We start from the raw sequence: 22,616 nt of genomic DNA, 5'->3' as shown, positions 1-22,616 counted from the left end.
TTGATCGCAACGAGTCTCTTCGTTTGTCGTGTATGCATGTGTATGCATACTCGCAAGTAACGTCGGAAGGAACCGTCTAAAATACTCTATCGTACAAAGTATTCTACGGTCGGTTATCGAGGAAGTTGTTTCTTACACACAGCTTTATTCGTAATAAAAATTGAACGATGCCCGGATACGGCGTCAAGAATGGAGGACTTGAATTTACGTATGCATTGAGCTCCTTGCACGTCGTAACGAAACAATTCAATACTATACCGGTATTTGCAGCATTTAAATCGATTGCCTACATCTCTCCTTTTTCGACTAATAGTTTCACCTTCGAAGAATTTTCGACGGTATCCCGTTTCATATATGTATACATATATTGGGCGCGAAACTAGGCCCGCTGAGTGATACTCGATTGGCTGTTTGTACGCTCTCGTAAATGTTTCCTTTGTTTCTTTTTCGTAAAAAATGACAGAGATTGGGTCGCTCGTGATCGAACGATTTTTACAAAGTACACAAATTTGAAAATACATTCGTCAACCGGAATACCGTTTGACGTTCGCGGAAATGGATCGGCGTTCAAACTTCGGCCACGTTTCGCGAGAATTCGTGTCCGTTGAAGGTGGATCGGGTTGTTCAGAGACGCGGGTGGGAAAAGATTTCATTCGACCGATAACCCGTGTAACTATTTATTCTCAACGTTCGTTCGTTCGTTCGTTCGTTCGTTCGATCGACACTGTTCCCTTTTCGCATACGGATAGAAACTCGTCACCGACTCTGGTCGCGAGACCAGATAAGATAAATTCTATCCACAGTTGGAAAACTGCACGCCGTCGTCCGCGAAACGACCGATTCTCTTTAGCTAATCACAACCAATTAATACTATAGCGGCGTATTGTAGCCCGTTAGCGTACGACCCTCGTACAAGGTGTAGCGGACGAGACGCGCGACAAGCTTTATCGCTCTTCTCGACTACGCGGGGGTGATAGCAAGCAACGTCTTATCGAACAATCGGGGACGCACGCGTACGCCTTCTACTCCCCTCTACCGCGTGGTCGTACAGTTTCGGAAGAGAGAATACATTTGAACGTGAAGCTAACCCCGTCGCGAGGCCTGCACAGCACCGCGAACGATACGTACTCTTCTAAGTATATACAAAAAACACACGTAACATTAACATACGAGCGATCGCCACGCTCCATACCACGCTATACGCACACGGTACATCGCGATCGGGAGTATTCCGTTAAAGAACGGGACGAGGCTCGCCTAACTGCCTCCTCCAACGTTTCTTCCATCGTTCTACGTTAACTACGTTAACAATTTCTCGCGAGTTCACCACGCGAGAGTGGATCAACGAGCGGACTCGAAAAGCCCCGCGTATCGGTTCCTCCGAACCTCGAACTGGTTAATGCGTCGTCTGAAAAATATCGTATCAAATTTTATCTACGAGACTGTTCTCTCGCGCGCCGATCGCGAATCTACTCGGAGATCACCTCGACGAGTTAAACGACACGGCGTCTACGAAGGTATACAACAGTTTGTTGTCTCGTGCAACGATAATACGGCAGGTTTCGTCTAAATTATCGAGATCGTTGCGCTCGCTATATCTGAAAGACCTTAGTACGGCATAAAAATCTCATTGGTTCGCTTGCCTGTCGCGAAACAGTGAAGTGCATCCTTCAAGGGACGGCGTGTTACGCGTGTGAAAGTTCAGTCGTGCTAGGATTTCGATAAAAAACGTGAAAAAAATCTTGTCTCGTGGCACATCGATCCTCCCGTTGCGAATTACGCGCGATCGTCCTGTTCGCGCGAGGGACTCTCTGTTATTTTCTCGTATTTTTCATTTTCTTTTCTTTTTTTTTTTTTTTTGCTTTTTTTGCTTTTTTGTCCTTTAGCTCGTTGCGGGCGTAAAAAAATCGCTGTACATTTACCGTATAATAGTTAATATTGTCGCAGCTGGCCGGGTGTTTCGACTTGTCGCGGAAGCTTCGAGAGAAGAAGAATTCCGTCGACACTTGGACGACGTGTTTCGCGTCGATGGTGAACGAATCGGTACCGGTAGCGAACGATCGTACCACCGTCGCGCGATTTGTCAGAAACGAATCTCGTTTTGGCGATAAGCTAAGTGCCGATCTCTACCTATCTGTATGTGTCTGTTGCTCGGCAATGCGAGTACATCCCTCGAAGGAAACGTTGACGTATCGTTACAGGGGTTTCTTTGGCATATCTCTGCTACTGGGTACGAACTACGTTGGCTACTCAATCGCTAAATTATAAATAACACGTTATTGCACACCGACGATTCGAGATCCAGCGGTGGGGGCGTCGCGTTCACGAGTTTGCGAGTCTTAAGTCTAGGATATTTTCTACTTATAATTTCAACGGTGTGCGTTTCCTTTATTTTATCTGTTTTTTTTTTTTTTTACTTTTTTTTTGTTACTTTTTTTTTGTATCTTTTCTTCTCTTTCCTCGCGAACCGGTAATCCGTTAGCGGCCAACCGTCATTGCTACGTCTGCCGCGACTTTGGTTCCGTTTGCAAAAATTTCGCAACACGTGCGATCGAGTATCGAGGACCGGAAAGGCTACGCGAAGAAAACGGAGGAAAAGTAGAGAAAAGAATGAAAAATAGAAACGGAATCTCTTCGATCGTGGATAATCGTTCTCGGACGATTAACGAACCCTCGTTCCTGGTGGACCGTTGTTAGACGGAGGTCTCGGCCGAAGTAGTGCCATTGGCTGCCAACGGGCAGATGCTCTCCTTCGATCGTATCAAGTCTACCTGAAACGATCAAGTCAAATATTCCGCGTGATTTCGCGAAACGAACGACTCGTCCAGCGTTTTCGAAACGAGCAGCGATCGTGAAAGAAAACGTCCGGAGAGATCAACGCTCGATTGCTAAAAAGAAAGAAAGAAAGAAAGAATGAATGGAAAAAGAAAAGAAGAGAGAACGTGCAGATAAATGAAACCGTAAAGATGCCAAGCAACGATGACCAAGTGCTGGAAGAATAGCGATTGAAATCACTTCGATGCGGGCGTGGTCGTGCGTTAAATGACTGACGTGCTACGAAACGAGCAATCTCGATCGACGAGCGGTAGAATACGACGAGACTGGGTATCCAATTTTCTCTAGCGGGGTCGTCGTTTATCCTAAGGAGAATTACTATCTAGGACGACCCGAACGGAGGGTTCCGTGCAGCCCCCTTTTATAGTCTTACTCACAGTAGCGTACAGGGGGTGTGTCGCATGCCGGTGTATTGGTGCTCTTGCTGTGTGTCTTGCCATGTGATTAATCGGATTGGTGATGGTGGTGGTTAGAATTTAGAGTCATTTACGTGTGTCACCTTGATAGAGATCCCACTGTCATCCTCGTCCTCTTCGGTCATCGTGGTGAGCCTCGTGGTCTCGTCTGCCATCAACGAGCTATCCTTTTTCGAGTGCTTCTTTTGTTTCCCGGCACTGGGAATTCGAACACATTAACGATATCATCATCGATCGATATTTCACTCGTTTTATCGTTTTACGTACTTGATCAATTTCGGCTGCTTCGGTTTCTCGTTGCACTCGTTCACCTGTTGCCAGATACCCGTTTTGTTCACCTCCTCGCTGATGTTGATGCTCGCCATTGGGATCTTCATGATGTTCCCGTTCGCCAACGAGATCTGTATGTTGCTCGACGGCCCGTAACCCATGGACGATTGCTCGTTCTGCTCCTGACGAAACAAACGGAACGGTTCAGTGTCGATGGACGTACGTCGCGCAGCCACGTGGGGAAGTAAATTCAAGCCATGCATCGAGCTCTCAGCAAAACTCTCGTCACTACCGTTTCTCGAGAGAGGTCGGACAACCATGGATAACGCAAGCGGTATATCGATTGGCATCGGTCGAGCTGATCGACGAAAACGATAGAATCTCTCGTGAAAAGATCGAACACGTCGGCCACAAACTTTGCCGCACGATTCGTATTCGTGTTGTTGTACAATCGTATCGCTCTCGTTCCGTTTCGCGAACGTTGCGTGCAAAATTTTCTTCGACGTACTTTCATTTTCCCGACGTACATCGTTCCGCGATTAACCCTTTGCACTCGAAGCTTTCCTGCTACCAGAAACTAGCACCTCGATGATATCTTTCGAATCGTGTCATTAATTTAAAACGGAACATTTTCGTTTCAACATTTCGTATCACATTTTACAAGAAAGAAGTAATCGAATTTTAATTTCAATTCCAAACCACGATGGTTATCCGAATCGGAGAAAGTACACCGAATTAAGTGACGATCGAGGATCGCTTCTCGAGTGGAAAGGGTTGAAATCTCACGATTCGAAGACCACGATCGGAGAAAATGTTCAATTATCATTCGTATCGCGAAACGTTTGTCCGATATGAAAAATATTGCACGTCTCGGCGACAACGCGTCGAGCGAGCTCGACCGACGACGCGGTTCGTTACAGGCGGAGAGTCCATGCGATCGTTGCTGCGGTCGCAACGGATACAACACAGTGCCCGAGATTCGAAGTTCAGCGCAATAAGAGTGTGATCTTCAGCGGGGCGGGATTGTAGACAGAATTCGAACATTACTCTCGATGCTTAGGAACTACGGTCGTGCACTTGTGGTCACGTACCAAATAACGGCCGCAGGATTCGACGACGACTGGTACATTTCTCTCTCTCTCTCTCTCCCTGTTTTCCCCTCCCCCCGACAATCATCTGCGTTCTCCGTAACTGCGTGATCGAGTTCGTTCGATCTGGATCTTTAATTTCGTATCTCTCTCACTTGTGGAATTCATGTGAAACGATACTCGTTTTTTCATCGCGAACGACGATTCGGGACTCGAGAAGAACACGGTTACGTTTGTGCGACACTTTCGAGATTCGAACGATCGATCGTACGTCGTGTTCGTGTTGTGTACGAGGATACATCTACGAGGAACGCGTTCGAATCGTGTACAGTGTCTTCGGTCGACGCGCAAGGATACAGTTGGGAGTACAGAGAGATATTTGTGTGTGTAGATATACTTTTAAACAGTAATGTATTTTCAATACGTCTAGGCGGGCGATCCGTGTTCGACGGTACATCGAACCGATACATGTGTGTCGTAATGGTCTGCGAAAACATAACGTTGCAGTTTTCGCGCACGTTCGTCGTGACGCGCGGCGACATACGACGTCCACTTGGTCACGTTTCGGCACGTTCGCAGATTCTTTTAGGCCGGTCGAAAGCGACGATGTTGTAATTATTCTCGTCTTTCCGTTGTAAATTTAAACATCTTACCGACTCTTTTTAATCTCTCTCTCTCTCTCTCTCTCTCTCTCTCTCTCTCTCTCTCTCTCTCTCTCTCGACAATGGTGTATAAATTTCTCCGATAAATACGATCAACGATCTACCATCGAATCTAAATTGGCTACGACAATATTAAGCTTACCTAGGTATAAGTTTAAGACAACGGTAACCAAAACGCTATCGTTCGAGCATTCAAAGTCGACGCAACAACGGTTACATAACAATTAATACTGGTCGGACCGAGGTACCGTTCAGGGATTAGGTCGTCTTGGGTGACAATTATTTTGTTGGTACACCGTTGGCGACCGGAGGACTCTTACCAACGACTCTGTCACCGACGCGAGTGAACAGTAAACGCGCGAAGCTGGTACGTTCTCCGTTCGTTTTCCAATGGTGAACCGTTATTGCTTTTTTGGTCAAAGAAACATCGACAACGAGTCCGAGCTGTATCGGTTTAACGGGTCTCTCTCAGGCCGGGTTAACGCGATCGACCTTCGAGATATCGCGTTCCTCGCGTTTGCGTGTAAACGCAGGCACTTCGTAATCGCAGCCGGTCACCGTGACCACGGGGCAAATGTTCGCCACGCGGTCACTCCTCGCGTGCTATTTACGACAAACGATGGCGTTTAGTATTCGTCTCACGGTGCTAACCTCGCCACTCTCCAACTGGCGAAGATCGTCGGCGTGCTTCTTGCTGGTTTCCGGCATCACGTCGTCCAGTATCTTGAGCTCGCGTTGGGTGAACACCAGATCCAGGGACTTCCGTATACCGATCATCACCACCAGCTGACCGATAACAAACGCGTCTCTGTCGATATACACAGAACAAGAACAACGATTCTCAACGATACGCTTACCATCAGGGGGAACAGAATCGATGTACTGCTGAAGGATTTGATCAGCCACAGACACGACAGACAGGCAAGTTGCATCGCCGTGAACAGATGTACTCGCTTCAATGGTACCTGTGCGAAAATATACGCTCGATGGATCCTTTCCAAACACTCTGTACGATCGATGAGTATACCTGTCGAAGGAACATGTAGTCTGGCTGGTACTTGACCGGCATCAGCATGATCAGAATCCTGTCGAAGAACTGCAACCCCTTCAACGAGGCGACCCCCATGTAGAGAAAGACCCCGAACAGCACCGGCATGGGTATGTGCTTCAACATCGGCGTCAGGAGCACCGAGCAACCGATCATCAGGAAGATCAGGATGTGAGTGACCCGTTGCTCCCGAACCCCAAGAAACTGAGGCTTCTCACCAGGCGCGGCGCACTCGGATTCCAGCTTCAACGAGTTCACGTGATTGATCGAGAGCACCGTGGCCGCGACGAACCAGGGCAGCCCCATCACCGAGCAAATCTCTATCAGGATCGCGAGAACGAACAGATCCAAGTGATACCCGCACCCTTTCTGAAACAGAAACGTAACATTTCGTCCAAATCGTCCAGGAAGATCCTCCCACGAATGGGCGATCACTTGCCTTCAGTTTGTTCTCTTTCCGGTTAACTATCACGGCCGTGATCTGTTGGTCCATGAAGATCAGTATCGTGCCCAAGAACGCCGGCAGACACGCCACGATGGCGCTCCACCACGGATTGTGTTGAAAAGGCCAGATGATCCATCCACGATTGTGCAACGTCGGCTTGAACTCCACCGGGACCTCCAGCTTGGGCGTCGGGATGTTGACGAAATGGTCCAACGCGCTCATGGAGAAGATGGCGATTATCACCGCGAAATCGCTGACCACCTGTCTGACCTGCGAGATGTTCGCGCACGGTGGCGAGAGTTACTTTTCGCGTTTATTTTTTTTTTTTTTCCCCGAGCAACGCGTACCTTCGAAGGAAAGAAGAGAGCGTTCTTGAAGTCTTTGAGCTCGACGGATAATAAGAAGGTGCCCATGAATAGTATAATTGACATGAGGAACACATCGGGTATGTAGTGCGGTTGGTTGCAACCGTCGCCGACCAGCGTGCCGTTGTAGCTCTGAAAGGAAAGTTAACGACGTTCCCGTCAGACGTGCACGGTGAGTATCTAATCTCGGCTAACGACCGTGTCTCGATGTTGTTTATTAACCTGGCATGTTTTCTGATCCAGCGCCGTCCAATTGACGTTGTCGTAGCTAGACGGTAGAGTGCCGTTCGGTGGTCTGCACCAGCATTCGTAATCGAACGGGTCGTTCGCGTGTGTATTGATGGGATACTTTTTGCCGATGGACAATACGTTCTCGATAGCCTGGAACAATCGAATCTCTCGTACCGAATATTCTCCACGAGAAGGTATTGAATTAAAGCTTAAGAGTTGCCCCCTCCCTTCCTCTCTCTCTCTCTCTCTCTCTCTCTATCTATCTATCTCTCGACGTCGTCAAGATCGAGGCCGATCGAACTTTCGGACGGCTGTTTCGAAGCCCGAGAGGAACGCTTCGATTGGACGGGTATATCGTGGGATTCGTGACCCAAATGCCGACGATTTCGCTGATGGAGCGATTCGCGAAGCACGCGGCAGTTACACCCCATCCAATTAACTTGGATCGGGGGAGAAGGACACTGGTTGCGTAATTAACGCGCACGAAGGCGAGCGAGATGCGATTCTCCGCGAATTATCGTCGTGTCCGGTGTTCGAAAGGTGACCCTGGCCGTTGAAACGTACCGAACCCGTTCGCCCTACGTTTACCATCGTCACGAACCTTGTAAATGAAGATAAAAGCGATGAGGGTGGCGAAATTCTCCTCGGTGAAACGTGTGATGTAGCAGACCAGAGCGCTGGCATCGATCGCAACCAGGATAATCAGAATCAAGGCTATCCACGAGCCGATCCAGAAACGGAAAGACATGTAGTTCCATTCGGCTTTTCTACGGGAGAGAGCCAGATTACCAGTGTCGCGAAGCTTCGCGGTATTGTTTCACTCACTTGCAGAATTCGTAGACGATCGTCTCGAACACCAACACCGGGCCTGTGGAGCCGAGGATGGTCAACGGTTGCCCGGAGAACAGACCGTAACCGATACCGCACACAAAACCGGAAACCAGCGACTCCATGGCGGCCATGTTCTTCCCGGTGGCTTCGCCCAGCAAACCACCGAACGTGATGATGGGCGAGAGACAGGCAAAGTAGAGGAAAATGAACGACGCGATGCACTGGATCGCGAGAGCGTCCTTGAAATCGGACAGGTAGAAGGGTACTTTCCTCTTCACGTCGTTGATCAGACCACCGAACAGTTTCCCGGACCTCGAGAGCCCGGACTCCTCCCTCAGCTTCTGCTCGTCCGCCTCCTCGTCCAGATCCTCCTTCGGTTTCTCTTCCTTCGGCCGTTTCCTCACGTCCTGGAACCGGTCGCTCGCGTGACGATCGCTACTTCTACGAGCATCGAGGACAAGGTTCGGTACAATTCCTACCTGCGATGGAATCGCGGCGGGTGGTTCTATTCTGATCGCTGGATCCCATTCCCCGGGTGGGAGGACCGTGACTGCGTCCAGGAACTCGTCGATACCCGCGAGAAGATGGTTTCTGTTCTTGGCCTTGTAAGCCACGTCGTGGAACACCTCGTCGGACATCAGTGTGGCCATTGCGCGTCCGATCTCGTGGAAACCGGAGATACCGCCCTGGTGTTACCGAAGAAACAGACGGGAAGATTTCTTCAGGAGAAGTCGATCGTGATCGTTCATTTCGACGTTCACGGTGATCGATGAACGAGTGGTTTAGCGAAAAATTCGCGACGGATCGCCGGAAAACTTCAAACGATAACGAAGCCTCCTCCGTTCCTAGCCGGATAGAAATTGCTTCGAGTGTCGGGTACTCGAGATCGAGAATAGTCGAGGCAATCAGCGCGGACAATTGCTTCGTTAAAACTTTAATTACCCCGAAGTAGAAGCTGGCTTTCGATCGCGTTCGAATCTGTATCGGACCGGTGATGGGTGTACGAGGATTTTGTCACAGTTCCGGACAATGGATTTAGAAACGCTTCTCGAAATCGTCGCTCGGATCGTGTTAACTCTCGAGCGTGTTAAAAGTCGCGCGCAATGTTACGAGATAAATTCCGAGCTTCGAAAGTTTCAACGAGTTCCAATGGACTCGTCTCGTTGAATTACAAATCGCGGTCCGTTGCGTGTATAATTACATCGTTCTCGTCGCCCGTTACACGCCCCGAGTGCCGTTCTACGAAACAATGGAACGGAACACGCTCGAAGCAGGTGACTCGAGTCGTCGGGAGAATTAACTCGATTCCGAGTATTTACTTTTATCGGATGCCTTTAGAACGAACCGATCGAATTTGACAAATACGCTCGAAAGTTGTTCGCGTACTCGACGAAACGATCGACTCGCGGTACCTCGCGTTCTCTCGCGAAAGAACGGTTAACGAACGTTGGCGTTTCTCCGCGGAATACTTACGATGCGTAATTTTTATCCGTACACGAGTTCTTGCATCGATACCGAAGCAAGTGTACACCGAGTTTTCGAGCGTGCTCGGAGAATCGCTCGTTCGAAGAACCGTGGACGTAAATTCTTACCGTGGGTCCCAGCAGAACGAATATGAATCTCGTCGGGACGGGAACTTCCGTCAAATCGCCCATGATGCCCGCCTGGCTGAGTCGAATGAACGCCGAGAGGGTCTTGTCTAAAAAATCGACCTCACCCACGAGAATGTTGCTCGCCTCGGCACCGGCCGGTATCTTTCTCATGAAGTGCGTGTTGCCCTGACGAGAGAATCGCAAAGAGAACAATTCGACTTGAACCGAACGGGACCGCTCGCGAGAAGAAGATCAGGATTACGCACCCTGTGATTCGCGTCACCGTTCTCCAAAGCCGACGAGCTGTGATTTCTGCTGATCGACACGTTGCTCGGGCTTCGATCCATTCCGTTGGTGGCCGGTTCTTGGCCTGAAAGAGGTCTAGCTTACCGCCTACTGCGTCATCTCGAGATTAAATCGCGACGAGACCCGCTCGTTGCTGGGCATCGTGATCGAGGAGCATCCCCTCGATCACCACTGCTATCCAGGACCGTTAAAAGTCGGATGGATAGTCGTGACCCAGTTTCGCGTTCGTCGAAAGTACGCGAGTCGCAGGAATCCGATACAGGGGATTTCGCGGGACTACGGGGGAAGTCTTATAACCCGATCCTCTTAAACGGGGCGCGGGCCACGGTTAAATGCGGCGGAACGCTTCTATTCAGAGCGCCACTTTTATTTTCATCCCCGCGACGAGAAAAATACCTATCCCGCCGTGGCGGACTCTTGCCCTCTATTCGCGAAACACTCGCGCGCGCGATTCGTCCCACCTCGACGATACATCATCGAGGGTAGCCCAGATACTCGCGACAATTTCAACGTATTCTTCTCGAGTACGCTTCGGTCACGATTCTATGAAATTCGAGGAGAACGAAGTTTTCATCGCGGTATTGTCTCGGTCGTCACGCTCGTTCGATACGAGGTCCGTATGGAAAACGTTCGTAACGAAGCACGAATTTAAAAACGTATTTTTAAACGAACATCCAACGGACCGTGATCGCGGTGGTCGTTATCGTAAAACCGGTAAATTGATAGAGAGCTACGGTTACCAATGGAGAAGATTGGACTCGTTATCCGCTAAGCCGTTACCGTTTTAGACGCGTATTCGATCCGGCGCGGAAAGCTTCTTACGGAAGAAATTTACATTTCGAGTGCCGTACGGAATCGTACCCGATAAACGAACTACGGTGGGGGAAAAGAAGAGAGAAAACGGGCTCCCCGTGCTCTCGAGTCCGGCGCAGCGTTCCGCGCGAAATCGTCGGTGCAAGACTCGCCCCGTTAAATGTCAAGAGCGCGTCTGCTCGACCCTTCGAGATGGGTAACCAACGAGCGGAGGAGCCTTTCCGATAGATCGACCGCGATAGACCGACACGGAGATTTTGTTTTTCCGCGTCGCCCCGCGTCGCCCCGCGTCACACCGGGTCTACTCGATAATCGTTTGTCGATACCTACGCCGCTTCGTGTTTATTTTCAGCGTCCGCGTCGGGTTTCTCGACGCGGAGGCTTCGCTCGGATCAAGATTCGTACGACTCGCGACCACTCTCGCCGGGATTCGAGGTCCAACGAACATTCCGGGTTGTATGCGTGACGAGAGAAAGAATGGTTTCGTAAATTTTCGCACTCGAACTTCGCGCCGCGTCTGCCCTCCCCACACGAGGGTAGACGCGAGCGTGTCCGTTCGCGTTCGCTACGGGATGGGTGCGCGTGGGTGTGTCTACGGCGACCAAAGGGCGTCTCGGGCGGTGCTTTGTACGAGAAGGCAAGCAGAGAAAAGCAGTTTATCGGGATTACCGGGTATCGTAAGGAAGCGGCTACCGGGATTCAGCGTTGCCCCGCTGCCGTGGCTCGTCCCGCCGGCGAACGCCGGGGCGGAGTTGGATTCCTCCACTAAAAATGAGCATGAAACACACACCAGGATCGTCGTTTATTTACAGAGGAAGGAGCCGAAAAGGTAGAGGGAAATCTCCCACGTCGCGGGAACGATCGAACGAACGACCGCTCGCGCGTTTCGTTTACGAAGGAACAGAGTCGATTAGTACTGCGAGGAGAGGACGAGTGTTAGTAGTCGGTCTAGCGCTGAAAAAACAAACGAGTTAGTCGATTACAACGGTAGCGACGGTTAGTATCGAGCGGTCTGGTCGAAAAGTACACATCGAGTCACGTGCATTATTGTACAATCGGAGCGTAAGTAAGTTCGTGCCGTTGAGTGGATCGGTAACGGTGAAGCGATGTCGCGATCGTGCGCTCGAAAATCGTTACCGATAGTGGCGATTCGTCGTGCTTCCCCCGTCGCGGCGGGAAAGAAGTTGCAAACGATCGCTCGTGATCGAGAAAAGACTCCTGCTTCGAAAAGAGACGACGAATCGTCGGAAATTCGTCGATGCTGGCACTCCGGGGAAAACGAAAGATCGATTTCTGGTTAGGAGGAACGCTCTGGCACGGTTAACCGGGTTAAGGCTGACCTTCTTTCGCGTGGTGGTATTTTGGGAATACTCTCGACGATCGAAACTTTCTTAATCGCGCGATTCCCGAACCGTGGTCATGTTTTCGACACTCTCCGCTCGTAGGATCGCTTCTACCGACACCGTACCCGGTTACGATCACGTTCGATAATTGTAATAAATTAATATCTCCATCGTCGATCGATTCGGTGATTATCCGACGAATTTGTTACGATTAACGAGCACCGTCGCAGGAACAAGTTCTAGGAGCGGTGCGACTGGTTCACTCCGAGTTCAAAGGGTTAACCCTTTCCGCACGAGAGGCGATCCTCGTGCGCCGCTCAATTCGGTGTACTTTCTCCGATTCGGAAAACCATCGTGGTTTGGAATTGAAATTAAAATTTCAATTACTCCTTTCTTCTAAGATGCGAACGCATGTATACGAAATGTCGAAACGAAAATGTTCCGTTGTTTTTAAATTAATTACACGATTCGAAGGATTTACATCGAGGTGCTAGTTTCTGGTTGCAGAGAAGCTTCGAATGCAAAGGGTTAACGGTAGAAACTCAGCCTTATCCGGATCAAGGGGAACCGTATCGAGTAATTTTAGCTAGAAGGCCGACCGAAACGTCGAGACACTTCCAGGACCGAACTTTCTTTCCCCGTGGATTGAATCGCGGTTGCAGTAGTAACGGTCGATATTCGTCGGACGCGAGCGACCCGAATCACGAGGTGTAATTATACCCCCATTAATTCTGTACAACTCGAACCGTCGGAATCGATAATCAATACTCGGTAACCGATTGCCGTGCGCCCGAGAACTCGCGAAACTTTTTCACGGGAGAGACGTCAGTTTCTCACGGTTCGATTCACAGAACGGGAATCATTTTACGATCGATCGATCGCGTGCAGCGTGCTCAACTACGGTACAAACATCGTGAGATCCGCGAACAGGAAAGAAACAAACAAGGGAGACGTTGAAAAAGTTCGCAAGAATGTCCACATTGGTGAAAATTGTTCGCGACAACGCTACAGGGAGAAGTAACGAAAGGCTAAGAAAAAATTACGGAACGAACGTGACAAGGGGGGTATACGAACGATCGATTAAAAATTCATAGCAACAACAACCACCACCTGGAGAGAGGGGTCTGACCTTTCAGTTGACACATCGCGAACCACGTCGTGAATCCGACCACATGGGGAACGGCGAATTCGTCTGACGGAAAGACATAAAGAAAAAAAAAAGAAACAACGTCAATGAAAATCGTTCGATCGGTTCTTCTCGCGCGCGTTTCTCGGTCGAATTCTAGCAGGAATCCTATTCTCGAAATCGTATCAACGAACACAGCGCGCACTCGATGGATTTTTCCTTTTTCTTTTTTTTTGTTTTCATTTGACTGCTCGAGGAGATTCGAGCAAAGCTTCGGATAGGAAAGTTGCGAAAGCACCGTAACCCAAGGCGATTTAAGGCTGCCGATTAGCGATCTGGCCTATGGTATACCTGGAACCAGTAGGTACGGTCCTTTCAAATCTTTCGTCTCTTTCGACAGGAGAGCCGTATTCGAATTCGGGCAGCTACTGCTGCGACCGACCGAAGGCGCGTACGCGTTCCTAGCGTCGCGACGCTCCTGTAAATCTGACGTCAACAACTCATGCAAACCACATGTACAGTCGTAACCTGAAAAATTGTCGAGCGTTTTAAACGCGTTTAGTAACACGGGAGATCCCCCGGGAGCTTGGTCCAGCTCGTCCGGATAATCCCCGCTGAAACGTCGAGACGTGAAAGAAAAAAAAAAAACGACAAGATTAAACGCGAATAAATAATAACGGAAAAAAAGGGGGAGAGTGAACGAATTTGATCGTGAAAGAAAGAAAGAAAAACGACAAGATTAAACGCGAATAAATAATAACGGGGAAAAAGGGGGAGGGTGAACGAATTTGATCGAAACGGGACGATAAATGAAAACTTTCGACGACACGAGAAAACCGATAGAGAACGAAAATAAAAGGAAATAAATCGTTAATTGAACCAGGGCTCTCGAAGGGACAGGTTCCGCTCGAGAGGTCGACATTTTTTGCCCGGCTTCGATCCGACGAACGAATGTTTTTATTCCCGGTCGATCGAGCGTCGTTAAGTTTCGAGGTACGGTGGTGTGCCAACGTTCGTGGAACTTACTCTTCGACGAGGAATGATTTCGTCCGATCTCCGCCAACGATCGAATGATCGGTAGCCTGGACATGTTGTTGTCCTTGCGTCTCTCGTGTTGATGTCGATGTCTCACCAGAAGAGCTTCCTTGACCTGGAAACGAAAGGACTCTCTCGGTTGGAATTTGCTTCTCGAGCCGAACACCCCTCTCTCATCGGACGAAACGTCGCGTAATCGTTTATCGCTCGAGAAACACTACCCGGAACGGTTGCGTACCTTTTCCCGCGACTCAATCGGCAACGAGCCCTTGTTGATCATGTTATCGAGGACCAAATCGGCGATTTGTTCGAGACTCGCCGCCTCCATGTCCAACATCACGGTGCCGTTTAACAGCAGGCTTCTCAGCTCGAACAGAGAGTGCAACGAGAGGGTCGCTACGTGAGGTTTGCTCCATCTGTTCCCGCCCTCTTCGACGTCTTCCTCGAATTTGATCCATCTGAAAACAATCGGGAGAAAGGGAAGTTTACCCGTTACCGTTCGTAACCACCCTCTGTTTTGTTACTTTACAAATGGATACGACAGAGACGATCGCGAACATTTCCCAAACGTATCGTAACTCTCGACGCTCTTAACCGCGTAAGAAATTGCATCGAAAGGAGCAAAGACTCTTCGGTAACGTCCAGCCGGCCAGTGCAACGTGTGTACACGATTTACGGCAATCGTTATCGCCGGTTGTTGCACAGCGTCGGATAAGAGGAAATTTTTCAAGTGTTCCAGGACTCGAGGGTACCTCTGCCAAGTGTTTTGCGACACCGAGGGGAATTATCTCGAGTGCCTCGAGACACTCGTTCGATATCCAAGACACTGGATCCACTCGAATCGAAGAAATACACGGAATCGTCACTGCGTATTACCGACGCGTCCGCGAAGAATTAATCCGGTCTTTCCCTTATCTCGACGCAACGTCGTCGAGAACGGAAGGTAACCGTCAGGTGAGATTACCTCGCTGTTTCCTTCCACTCCATCTCGTCGCCATCCTTGACGAGCTCCTCCATCTCGGAGAAGAGTGGATGGGACTCGTGAGCATCGTCCCCGACTTCCTCGCCAAGGATGAACTGCACCCTCTGGGCCGGCGGTGTGACTGAAATATCAGACGCGCGTGCATCGTGAAACGTTGCCCTCGTTCCGCGTCGTCGAATACGCGCGCGAGTAACGCAGGTTCAAAGGTTACGAAACAAAAGGAAAAAAAAAATAGAAGAAAATAATCGCATCTACGCAGAAGAGGAAACAAAAAAGGAGAAGATTACGTGTCGCAGAAACGCTCGTCGAACGGCAGACACGCCCTCGAGCTGAACGTATCGCGCGTGTGTATTCCGTGGTATGCAAATTAGCCCGGCGGAGGAAAATGTTTGCCAATCGGCGCGAGAACGATCTCGCGGGCGCCGCGAGTGCGCACTCGGGCACATATTTTTTCTTTTTTTCTTTTCCCCCAAAATATCGACCAGAGGATCCGTAAACGCGCTCGAGCGCGTTTCGAGAACCACGCGAAGGTATCGAGCACATCGGCGCGAGTATAAGAGGAGCGAAAAATTTGATTCGGAGCGGTGCAGGGACGAATCCGCGACGGATCGAGTTGTTGCGTGCGCGATGATCGACGACGCATGCAACCAAGCGTACCCAAAAAAACCAGATACTGTGTACGTACGCGAAGCTGTGAAAAAACTGTTTTTTTTTCTTTCGTTTGTTTGCTGTTCATTGCCGATCGGAAGAAGCTGTCCGAGTTTTGTGTGGGCATGAATCGTGGAAAACGCGTGTATCGGAAAGTACTTCGAGACCATTCGTATGGGACGCGTTTCGCTTTTGAACTTCGTACCTCGCTCTGGTGTACGTGGATCGCGTCCGTTCGATCTTTTCCAAGCGCGGAGAAGAGAGAAAGAGACGGAGCGAGAGGAGGGGGAGGTGAAAAAATCGCGCAAGAAGAGGGTTTCGGTCGATTGGAAAGAACGTATCGTCGCGATTATGCAATTCGCTTTGACGCAACCTCATCGGGCCGACAAACGGCGACGAGCTCGTTCTCTTGACGTTGATAAAACGAGTTAACGCGCAGTCGTGTACGCACCGAACGATCCCGCCCCGATAAATATTGATCACCGTCGAAACGTAGCCGCGCGGTATCGCGAGATCGGGGACCACCGGGCCGTTTCGTCGATTAAATGTCCCGCTGGTGACGCAAATCTAATTAACGAAACGATCGATGACATAATCGGTAAAGTCGGCTCGTCTTTCGATCGCGTGGCCCGTACGGGACGATTCGTGGAACACCGACTCGTCTCGAGTAATACAATATGCGCACGGCCTCGTTGTACGAATGGTCTCTCGGGTGAAAGTGTACGTGAATGCAGAGAATTCTGGTACAGGTGGAAGGGGCTTACGTATCATCTCGCCGTCGGGATCGCAGATGCTAGATAGTCGACTCCTTCGAGTCATCGGCGATTGTCCTGAAACGTCAACGAGACAACAAACATTCGGCGACAGTTTACCAGTGATCGCGAGAGTTTCGAGGGTCGTTCGTCCCGCGAGTAAACGCGTCCCATTTCGCGTTCGAAATTGACAACGAGTTAACCGGCTCGGTCGTTACGTCGAGCCTACGCTCGGACAAAATGAAAAATATAGATCGCGGACCGCGATACGGTGGGAATGCACTTGGCCGTTGCACACGGCGAAACAGAGATCGAACCAACGCGGTGGGGAGGGGGGAAGTTTTGTATAAATTTCCGCGACGATGAAACGATATACGAGAAAAGTAGAATTTTCGCGCAACATCGAACTGCCGTGACTCGAGCCGAATTGGAACAAGGGCGTTCTCGCGAGTTTCCCCAATTTTCCACGTACTATCCGTACTTGGCCCGAAACAGCGGAGAATTATCGACGAACGAGCATCGAGTTACGCACCCTTGTCCCGTCAGACCCGCAAGGGGAACATTTTTGCCGTACCGTCCCGCGAGATCGACCCGGAACGATATCTCCGTAATCGATACGATTTGCAATTTTCTTCAGAGTCGCGAAACTCGTCCTCCAGTTCTCGTTCGTTCCGTTCCACGGTCGAGTTTCTTTCCGTGTAAAACGTGCGAATAAATAACACGTTACTCGAAGACCGGTGGGACAAATCGGTCGAAGCTACGATCGGGGCGATTCACGCGCGTTTAATCCCGAATACGAGCACGGAAGGTCGAAGGGTCGAGATCCGGCTCGAAGAAAAAAAAAGGGAGAGCCGAAAACCCTAAGGCGGGACCGATATCGGTCACCCTCCGGTACCCGGTGTGCCAGAAGTAGGGTGAACAGCCGGATAAGTCCTGACAAGTGGTTGGCTCGGTGCCACGCACCGCTCGATAGCGCCCGCAAAGTGCAACACACCGTGGAACGTTTGTACGCGGGTTTCCACGGTGCTCGGCGAGCTCCGAGGATGTCGCTAATGGGAACGAGGCGCCGAAAGTCGTTCGTGGTCGTTTCCATCGGGAGCGTCACAGTTCCTTTGGTGGCTGGTTCGTCGCCCTTCCCCGACAATGGTCTCCCGCTTTCTTATCTCGGACAATGGTCCTGTGGGACGCGAGCGAATCTCTCCTCGCGATTTTACAAACCTCGGGGCCGTTATTGGTGCCCTGTACGGTACACCGAGGTACCCTCGCGAGAGACGGATATTTCGATCGTTTCGTCGATCGAACGTAGTTCCGATACACGAGCCCTCGAAAACTCGCGACCCGAAATAGACGATGCGGATGCGGATCGATTCGAGACATTTTCGCGTCCGATAAAAGCCGCACGGACGCCGGCTCGTTGCGGCGTCGGAACGAGATTGGCTCCGTTTTCGCGCACCCGACGCGCGAAACGGATCGATCGGGAAAAAAAAACCAAGGGGAACACCGTGGACGATTTTACCAGGGAGAAAATTATTCGGTTGTCCCAAAACTTCCTTTCCTTTCGTTCCCGGACAACAAACTCGGAAACTCTCGCGTTCCGTATAATTGCGGTCCATTTCGATCCGTTCGTCGTCTTTTCAAAATGTCCGCGATCGACGAATATTCCAGGCGGTGTTTCGCACAGAATTTTCCGCTTCTTTCGATTCTCCGTTTTTCGAGACACATTCCGGAGAACGATCGGTACCGATCGGGTCACCGATACGTCGATCGCGAAAAGAACTTTCGGGACGATCCAATGGCGACCACGGTTAAATACCGGGAAGAAGGGAACACAAACAGCCGAACGATCCGGAACGATCGAGGGCCACGACGCGGAGAATGATCGAAGGACAAGCGCGATAGGAGGAGAGAAGGGTGGCGAGTGTGTGTCACCGCGAGGTGAACTTACCGGGCCTGTCGTTGTCGACATTGTTCTCCTTGTCGGTGGTGTACGACTGACGCTGGGAATGATGGTGCTTGTGGTGACGACGGTGTCTCCTTTCGCCGGGCAGATGCACGCCCACGTACACGGTGTGCGCTCTGTGACCTGGAAGCAAATGAAAGCCGAGGGGGGGACCTCGCGTCAGCGGCTCTCGAATCGACGTTCCATTAGTTCCTACGATTATCGACGATATAAAATGCGCTCCGTGGATATTTGACAAACGTCGCGAAACGAGAACCAACCGAGAGATTCTCGAGAAAAGTTTCGCGCTCGCGAATACGGAGACGCGTCTCCCGAAGATCCTCGACCCTGATGGATCGGATCGGGATCTCGTGGCAGGTAAACGGTTGAAACGGGATGCGAACGGTCATGGGGGAGGGACAGGTGACTTCGGATCCAGCAGCTCGGGCGCGGGCGAGATGTATCGTTGACGAACGAAATAACGATTTTCGAAGCACCGTCGCGACGCGGGGCGCGTTCCGTGGGCAAACACCGAAGCCCGATCCGTGTATCCGGGTGACCTACGCGGGGGAAACGGGTATTACCGGCGATTAAATCGCTACGAGGGAGTCAACCAGGGCGGTCGGTTTACGGTCGCTGAATTCTTTTCACGAACGGGAGATTAAAAACACGCGATCGCGGAGGGGGTGGAAAGGCGAGGGCGGCAGAAGCAGTAATTTCGATACCTTCGTAGTCTTTCTCGGTGTAAGATTGATGTGTGATCCGAGCACCGGGATCTTTCGGAGCCTCGTCGTCACCTGTCCCACCTGCGTGGGCCGCGCCACCTCCGCGTCCAATACCCGGCTGCATCCACGGTCTAAAAAATAAATCGAACGCACACACGTGAAACACAAGGTGTCGCCGAAGAAAATCCGAGACGGTAGCTTCCCGTCCCGTTCTTTAACACGAGCTCGAAGGATCGTCAACCGCGAGACTCCTCTCGGTCGTGTTCGCGATCCTCCGAACTCACTTTTTCCTCCGTTATTCGTTGGAACGATCGTCTCGCCGATGAACTGGCGACGTCTCGACTGCAAGTCGGCGCGGACGCGAGTGCACGAAACGGAGGCTCGCTCCGCTGGCAAAGTGACCGATAACGTAAATTGCTTCCTCGGAAACCACCGCGTCTTCACGGCAAGACGTTCGCCGAGGAACACGCGTGCGTGGGATCACGGAATAATTCGCGCGCACGGTCGCGCGCGATTGCTCGCTCGGTCGCGCGCACGCGATTTTATAATAATTAAACTTCCTCGGCAGGAAGCGCTTTGTTCGTGCCGCGGCGCGGTCACGGAGCGTCGCGTCGCGTCGCGTCTCGTCCCTTCGGCGCTTGGGTTTCCTCTTACTTTCTACGAGACGAGAGTATCGAGCCGATCGGTGTCCAGCGGGAGAGGCTTCCGTCCTCAAAACGGGGAACAAGAAGCTCTTTTTCGACGCGGATCGGATCTCTTCGTACAACGGAAGAGTGTACGGCGGTGTTTGAAAAACAAAAATAATAATAAAAGGGACGCCGAATGGACCGATGAAACGAACACCGAGGCGCGTGTAACGTCCCCGTTCGTGTATAAATTCGAGTAGGCGTGACACACGGTATAAACGGGAGAGCGAAAGGGCATAGTTCGATAAGTTGACGGGTTTCGAAATGTTTGCAAAAAAAAAAAAAAAGATACGCCGAAAGATGTATCACGGTCTCGTACCCGAGAGAAGTACGCGAAAGGAGAAATAATAATTTTATCAACGAGGATGAGACCCCTTTAGACCCGGAAGAACACACGGTGTGTCTATAATAAAGAGAGATCAAATGGGTTAATGAAACGAACATCGACGCGCGGGTCGGCGAGATGGTACGAGGTTCTATTATTTTTTTTATTCACCGACTTCGTTCGAGTACGAGTTTAAATACATGCGGCATATAGGTGGAACGGCGAGGTGAAATGGTAAAGTTCAGCGAGTTACCGTTTGAAAAGTTGCGGGCTTTGAAATTTTTCAGAAAAGCGTCCCGTGTACAGGGGAATTATCATCGTGCGACAGAGAGAGAGAGAAATAATAATTTTATTCGCGCTAAACCTCTTTGGATACGGAAGAACGTACAGTCGAGCGGCGAGTGTAAACACCGTGTTTACGATAAAGAGAGATCAAACGGACCGAAGAAATTAACAACGATGGGCGCGGTTCGGCGAGGCGGAACAACGTTCCGTTTAATTTTATTCAACGGCTTTGTTCGAACGCAAGTACGAGTAAACGATTCGTCCGGAGAACGACGAATTGTCGTTCTCGGTGGCCTAGGGGACGTTTCGTCGGACGAAACGAGAGATCGATGATCGTCCCATTTGCATCGAGAAGCGGAATATTCCGCGCGTTATGCCTGGCCGGTATCGTGGAATAGTTCACGAACGTCGAGTTACCTGTACCATCGAGCGCGGAACAATCCGTAAGTGGTGTAGCGATCTATGGAACGCGAAATTGTCGATAATACTGGCCGATTGTCGAATTTCGATGCTCGTGGAACCCACGCGGTATATCTGGACCATCGGACACGAACGAACTTCGAAGAACCCAACGAATCGATCTCGCGATACGTCGACGAACGCGTTCCACTTGCACGACGAGAACGTTCGTTAAAAAACGAAGACTCACTGCTTCTCCTCGGAACACCGTCGTTTCATGTTACGAATCCCGAGTCGTCGCGGATGCGAGAACGTTCTCCGCGAATCGAGTAAAATTCCGCGAACGAGCGGATGACGCGTTTTACGATCGAGCGGAATGTTTTTCTCAATTTGATGCCACTTTGAGGAACGTCGTTTTCCCGGACGCGGGCGTAGGTGAAAACTCGCGACGTCCGGTCGCGACAATGAAACGCTTGTCGTTCGTTCCTCGGTTGCTAACCAGTGGAACTCGTTTAGCGGGGAAAATCCAAGGTACGATGCTCCGCGAAACGAACGAACGGGTCTCGATCGTTCGAAAGACGATCAAAAGAGGCGACCGGCGAATCAACGCCACGCGTTACGTGTAACGCGTCGACGTTCGTAATCGCGGGCACGGCTCGATTATTATGCGAAACCAGATTCCGTCGGTGTACGGCGCAGATGTATCCGACGTAATAAAGCTTCGTAAGAGCAGCGGGAGCTCTTTCCGTCTCGGGAGGAGATAATTGCAACGGAGTCGACGACGCCATCGAGGAACGACGGGTCGACGAATTTACGAGCGGGTCGGTGTCCGCGTCGAGGATAAACCTGAACTTTTCTCCTTTCGTTCTCAGGATTTCGTTGCCCCTCCCGTTCCACGAGTTCGAAGATCGTGATCTTTCCTCGTGGCGTTAACAACGTCGCATCTTGTAGACGCGAAAAAATTAATTCGCGATAAATCGAGGCGCGCGAGCAATCGGAGGACGAGGAGTCGTTAACGGGGAATATTTTCTCGAGGAAAATAGGTAAACGCGAAGTTTCCTCGTTGTTTACCGTGTACTTTGGAATACCGCGTGCACGAAAGACTTTCCTCGATAAAACGTTACGAGAACCTTGGGAAATACTAAGACGACTCGAAAGATCGCTATCGGAAGCTGCGCGCGAGCGCGTAATCACCGTTTCGTGTTTACCGCGCGTATTTCGCCTCAACTTCGACGTTGTTTCCTCTTTCGAACGTCGATACGAAATACGCAACGATTCGATCGGTGGATCCTTGGATCGCGAGTCAGCGACGCATTCCGCTTCGAAACGCTCGCGTGGACGTCGACCTCGTGACGACAAGGTGTCGTTGTCTCCGAATTCCAAGTTTGAAACTCGATGCGGATGCGTTTAAATTCGACACGGAACGAAACTTCGTACGTACCGCAAGTTACCGCAGACTCCGAGTCCGA

At 50.6% G+C, this 22,616-nt stretch overlaps 1 protein-coding gene across 1 annotated transcript; it reads right to left on the bottom strand.

Annotated features, from left to right (window-relative positions):
* Positions 1 to 2,631: 2,631 nt before the first annotated feature.
* Ndae1 (Na[+]-driven anion exchanger 1) lies at positions 2,632 to 21,555 on the bottom strand. Its single transcript, XM_076322371.1, has 23 exons — positions 21,398 to 21,555; positions 19,453 to 19,583; positions 18,734 to 18,871; positions 15,371 to 15,509; positions 14,645 to 14,864; positions 14,398 to 14,521; positions 13,723 to 13,899; positions 13,375 to 13,437; positions 11,572 to 11,667; positions 10,050 to 10,153; positions 9,784 to 9,969; positions 8,671 to 8,877; positions 8,186 to 8,598; positions 7,962 to 8,127; positions 7,352 to 7,510; positions 7,112 to 7,261; positions 6,759 to 7,034; positions 6,299 to 6,688; positions 6,129 to 6,236; positions 5,923 to 6,057; positions 3,519 to 3,703; positions 3,335 to 3,449; positions 2,632 to 2,771 (listed from the first exon to the last, which is right to left on the bottom strand). Exons 1-23 carry the CDS (start codon positions 21,424 to 21,426, stop codon positions 2,694 to 2,696), a joined length of 3,789 nt encoding a protein of 1,262 aa, XP_076178486.1. The 5' UTR covers positions 21,427 to 21,555; the 3' UTR covers positions 2,632 to 2,693.
* Positions 21,556 to 22,616: the final 1,061 nt, after the last annotated feature.

Source organism: Ptiloglossa arizonensis, chromosome 10 (genome assembly GCF_051014685.1).
Source record: "Ptiloglossa arizonensis isolate GNS036 chromosome 10, iyPtiAriz1_principal, whole genome shotgun sequence".
In the NCBI taxonomy this organism is placed as follows: Eukaryota; Metazoa; Arthropoda; class Insecta; order Hymenoptera; family Colletidae; genus Ptiloglossa; species Ptiloglossa arizonensis.
Note: the sequence above shows the minus strand (reverse complement) of the source record. Positions and strands in the feature narration are given on the sequence as shown.